The sequence below is a fragment of the Grammomys surdaster genome, unplaced genomic scaffold (assembly GCF_004785775.1).
Source record: "Grammomys surdaster isolate TR1022 unplaced genomic scaffold, NIH_TR_1.0 332646, whole genome shotgun sequence".
In the NCBI taxonomy this organism is placed as follows: domain Eukaryota; kingdom Metazoa; phylum Chordata; class Mammalia; order Rodentia; family Muridae; genus Grammomys; species Grammomys surdaster.
Genome location: NW_021627871.1, coordinates 1 through 4,979, shown reverse-complemented (window position 1 = coordinate 4,979; position 4,979 = coordinate 1). Strand labels below are relative to the sequence as shown.

The window sequence follows — 4,979 nt, the reverse complement described above, 5'->3', positions numbered from 1 at the left end:
CTCGTCATTCCCTTGAATCTTTCCCCTTTCCCTTCTACCACGTAATAACTCGCTCTAGGCAAGTCACTGCAAGTGCGCAGAGAGCATAGCTTAACTCGAGCTAGGTAAGTTATTGTATGTGTGCTGAGAACATGGTAGCACTGTGTGCTCCCAGACACAGCCAGAGAACCACCACACTGCAGAGTCATTTACACTTGCCTTCTTCCTATCCAAACTGGTTGGATTGCCTCTTGACCCCCTCCTCCTCCAGTGCAGGTTCCAGAAGCAAAACAAAATTCCCATGTTCTCTCCTGAACAACCCAAATGAAATTCAACACATGGAAAAAAATACCTCATGAGCAACAGGGAGAAAGAATCTCTTTCCAGTTTCCAACTCTAAGCAGGTTTCACACTGCGTCTTTTCTTTTCTTTCTTTCTTTTTTTTTTTCTGAACTGCTTGAAAGGCCAAGTTACAGGCTCCTGATTAGTATAACACATTTTGCTCTTAAAGAGTGAAAAGAAATGGTAACCATTCTTTATTCCATTTTTATAGATTATTATATTGTTTTTGAGGCAAGTTGAGTCTGAAATTAATAAAATTATCCCTTGCTTGGCTGTACCCATCAATTTTCCATTCTCATTCATTGTTTTGCTCAGCCCCAGAAGACAGGCTTACCCAGGAAGGAAACCTGTATTCAGCGGTCTCATTCATTGTTAATTCCCAGACTTCTGTTCTAGAAGCTCGGTATCAACTGAATGTGAAAACAACTTGAGAAGTCACAAGAGACCCTTCGCAGTGGAACAGCTTGCCTTTCACAAACAGCACTTATGTTTCTGTTTAAAATGTTATAAAAACACCGTGAGGCTATCAGACAGACAATGATCAGATAAAAGTTGACCACAGAGGTTGAGTCAAGACAAGAAATCTCATACTGAGACATAAATGGGAAGGGAAAAAAATCAATTTTGAGCCAATCAATGATAAAAGCCAATATGCCAAACCAAACAAGATTCCAACTGCTAGTTCTGGCTGAACAGTGTGTACAGCACTGCTTGAAAAGTGGACAGTCGATTTACTTCTCACACTTGAAGAAGGCAGCCTATCAGAGGGGCTTCTGATTCTGTTTTGAACAGTCTGTTAAGACTGTAAGTTTTGGTCCATGCTCCGTCGGCCTTGGTCCGAGAGGTAGTCTCCAGAGGTGCTCACAGACACATAATGTCAATAGTCCATTCATCCGTCCATGCCAAATGGGTTGTGGGGAAGGTGATTGGTACAGCAATGGTAAAAACTGCTAAAGTAAGAGCGACCAGACTTGTGTTGGATCCCTACTTACTGAAGTACTTTAATAAGCGGAAAACCTACTTTGCTCACGATGCCCTTCAGCAGTGCAGTGTCGGGGACATCGTGCTCCTCAGAGCTTTGCCGGTCCCACGATCAAAGCATGTGAAACACGAACTGGCTGAGATCATCTTCAAAGTCGGCCGAGTTATCGACCCAGTCACAGGAAAGCCCTGTGCAGGAACCGCCTAGCTAGAGAGCCCCCTCGTTTCAGAAGCCACTCCCCTCAGCGAAGAGGGGAAGAGCTCAAGGTCTCCTGAACCTAGGGAAGAAGGAGCCAGAGAGATTTCTCTCTATAGGTTTGCTCAATGGCTTTCATTACTGTCCAGTTTCTCCTGTGACATCAGTCGTAGTAAGCAAAGTAAAGAGCTTAGTGTTCCACAAGGGTCTGCATCCTTTTTCAGATTCTCTGAACTGCCTGATTACTCCGTGTGCCTAAGTATGCTTCATCATTCTGTAAGCTCACTGTCTTAGATCATGTGTATCGTTTCCTTTGTTTTACTTCGCTCAAAGAAATCTTGGACTTAGCAACTTTATTTTAAAAGAAGAAAACCTTTTGATAATGACATAAAAGATTAAACTTAGTTTTGATAGCTTAAAAAAAAAAAGACTGTAAGTTTCTTACTTGAAATGTCCCATGCATGTAAAACAGAAGACAGCCAAGGCTCCAGCGCAGTCTCACACTAACTTGGATGGAAGGTGAAACTGTGAGACCTCTGGGTAACAGTGTCCCACATAAGGATCAGGAAGTGACTTTGCCTGCCCAGCCAGTGTTCTGTCAGGGAATTTTGTCAAAATCAAAAACCTCTCTCTCTCTCTCTCTCTCTCTCTCTCTCTCTCTCTCTCTCTCTCTCTCTCTCTCTCTCCCTCTCTCCCTCTCCTCCCTCTCCTCCCTAACTCCCTCCCCCTCCTTCCCTCCCTCTCTCTTAAAGTTGAAGATGTAAAGAAGTTGGCATTAAATTCCCAAGCTATCGCAAATCAATTTGTCACCACCCGACATCCTTTGCTTCACCAATCTGTCCCAAGTGGAATACTCAAGTCCCTTTCCTGGTATTCACCCCCTCCTGGTATACACCCCCTCCTGGTATACATCCCCTCCTGGTATACATCCCCTCCTGGTATAACCCCCTCCTGGTGTATATCCCCTCCTGGTATTCACCCCCTCCTGGTATACACCCCCTCCTGGTATACATCCCCTCCTGGTATACATTCCTCCTCCTGGTATACACCCCCTCCTGGTATACATCCCCTCCTGGTATACATCCCTTCTTGGTATATCTTCTTTCCTGGCCTCTGTATACATCCAGTTTTGGAATGCCTGTCCTATAAGAAAAGGTGGGTATGAATTCTGCAATAAGCTGTCATGTTCAGAGTGTTTTTGAAAGGAGCTTTGCTTCCAACTTTCTAGTCAACAGACAGACAAAGCTTCCTTTAGATATCATGGAGATTGCAAAGCTGCAAGTCCATAACTCAGTGTACATGTATGAATTCTTGAGGGTTCACATGACTACTAAGCTCCTGATTTCACACAGAACCCAAAGGCAGTCTTAAATTTGTTATTATGTATAATTCTTTATAAATTTTCATGTTCAACATAACATATGAAGGCCTAAATATGCAATAATATTGTATGACCATTTTCATACCCAGAACAATAAAAAAATTATCAGTCTTTGCAGTACCAGAAGTGATAACCCAATTTAGAGACCTTTGAGTTGATGCTGATAAGCTGTGTGTATTTTTAAGTTGTCTGACTTAGGATTGTTAATGAACACACACACACACACACACACACACACACACACACACCTTCATGTTCATGATGTACTGGCATCGGTGTTATCTGTAGATACCTAACTTCCTTCTCCTGTGTTTCAAAAAGCAACTGTAGAGTCATCTGTTTTTCATACTAAATTCCCACATGATTTATAATGCAGGGTTATAAGATTTATATGGAACACTGCATCAATCACACAGAAATAGCTGCCTTTTCCAACTGCTCTGCAAATCCTCCATTAAATTACGATTGAATTGAACCAAAGGCATGAATAAAGTAACAGCTGCTAAAAGAGAGGTAAAACGTCTTCAGATTGAGATTATGTGTTGCCTTTTTTAATATCAAGGCTGAAAGCATGACCATTCTCCTTACTCCTTTTTGTTAACGATGGAGGGTGATATATGTGAATACCCGACAAATGTCTGTCTCTTGGGTTACCTGACTCCAGCAGCACTCTATTAAAATAAACAAAGGGACAACAGAACCTTGTCTACTTTAATTGTGGCATCAAAAACAAATCAGAGGAAGCCAACTGTCACGGAGCAATGAAAGTGTTGTTATCACTTGTAACATGATTCAACTGTGGGGAATCAGTCAACCGTGGTTTCAGAAGAAGAAGAAGGGGAAAAAAGATTACTTGGGCATTCTAATGAAATGAGATGCAGCAGGAAGTTATTTAGATGGAAAGGAGGTTTAAACTCACTTCAAAATTTATTTTAGTCACATATCTAAAGTATTTCTTTCTACTGGTCCCAGAATGTCATCATTATACATTAAAGAATGATAATTAGGATCATGTGATGATTGGCTTGTTTCTGTACTTGTGTGTCTATGTGCATATATGTTCATGTGTTCTAGTTGGTTTCTAGTGCTACGATAAAATGCCAACTACCAGTAATTTGGGAATAAAAGGGCTTACTTCAGTTTTAAGTTTATAGTCTACTTCAGAGGGAAATCTGAGCAGGAAGTCAAGCCTGGTAGGAACTGAAGCAGAGGCTATGGAGGAGTTCTGTTTATTGGTTTGCTCTCCATTGCTTGCTCCGTTTACCACCCATGATCAACTGCCTAGGGTTGGTATTGCCCACAGTGGGCTTAGCCCCCTCACATTAATTATTAATTAAAAATAATATCCCACAGACTTGCTGAAGTTCCTTTCCATGATTCCACCTTGTGTTAAGTTGATGAGAAACTAACCAGCACAACATGTTTGTTCAACAAGTCTGAACCAAGTGCCTGGAGGTGAACACTGACTTCCAACTTTTACATAATGCATCTTCAATTCCATTAGCTGCTACCCATCTATTAAATGCACTGCAGGAGGACAGGGCAGAAGCCAGTGCACAGTGTTCACTCCCTGTTTCTTTTCTTTTCCCGTCCTTGCTCTTTCTTTCCTTTTACTTTTTTCAGACCTCATCTCCCTAAGCCTCTCTCATTGGCACAGAACTCAGCATCCTTCATGTACCACCACACTAGGCATTCAGAATTGTTTGTTTTTATAAGATGCCAGGTCACTGTCAGCACGAAGTCCTGCTAGAGTAAAGATAAAGTACTTCCTTTTTTTTTTTTTTTAATAGAAGCTTGTGGCAAGTATCAAAGATCCATGCTTAGTTTAAATATCAAATGTCTGAGATCTGTGATGACAAACTTCTGGCTAAGAAAGCACTGTTAAAACAGAGGCAAAAAGTTATCTATCAAAACAGAAGGCTTATGGCTGTATTTCAAGGTCTAGAACTAACAGCATAAGGTATGACTGAGTAAAGGGCTTTGGTTTGGGTAGTGTTGGCCTGATATCATGATTACACCATGACTGAGCTCATCAGTCTCCTGAATGCTCCAATTCTACTTATCAGCTGAATGGGGACGAACACACATTCTTTGCAAGGA

At 41.5% G+C, this 4,979-nt stretch overlaps 1 protein-coding gene across 1 annotated transcript; it reads left to right on the top strand.

Annotated features, from left to right (window-relative positions):
* Positions 1–1,195: 1,195 nt before the first annotated feature.
* On the top strand, positions 1,196–1,517 carry LOC114616602 (28S ribosomal protein S17, mitochondrial). Its single transcript, XM_028762030.1, has one exon. It carries the CDS (start codon positions 1,196–1,198, stop codon positions 1,508–1,510), a length of 315 nt encoding a protein of 104 aa, XP_028617863.1. The 3' UTR covers positions 1,511–1,517.
* Positions 1,518–4,979: the final 3,462 nt, after the last annotated feature.

Bases quoted from the DNA above. Each gene is read 5' to 3' on its own strand.
- LOC114616602 (XM_028762030.1), top strand. From the start codon at position 1,196: ATGTCAATAGTCCATTCATCCGTCCATGCCAAATGGGTTGTGGGGAAG.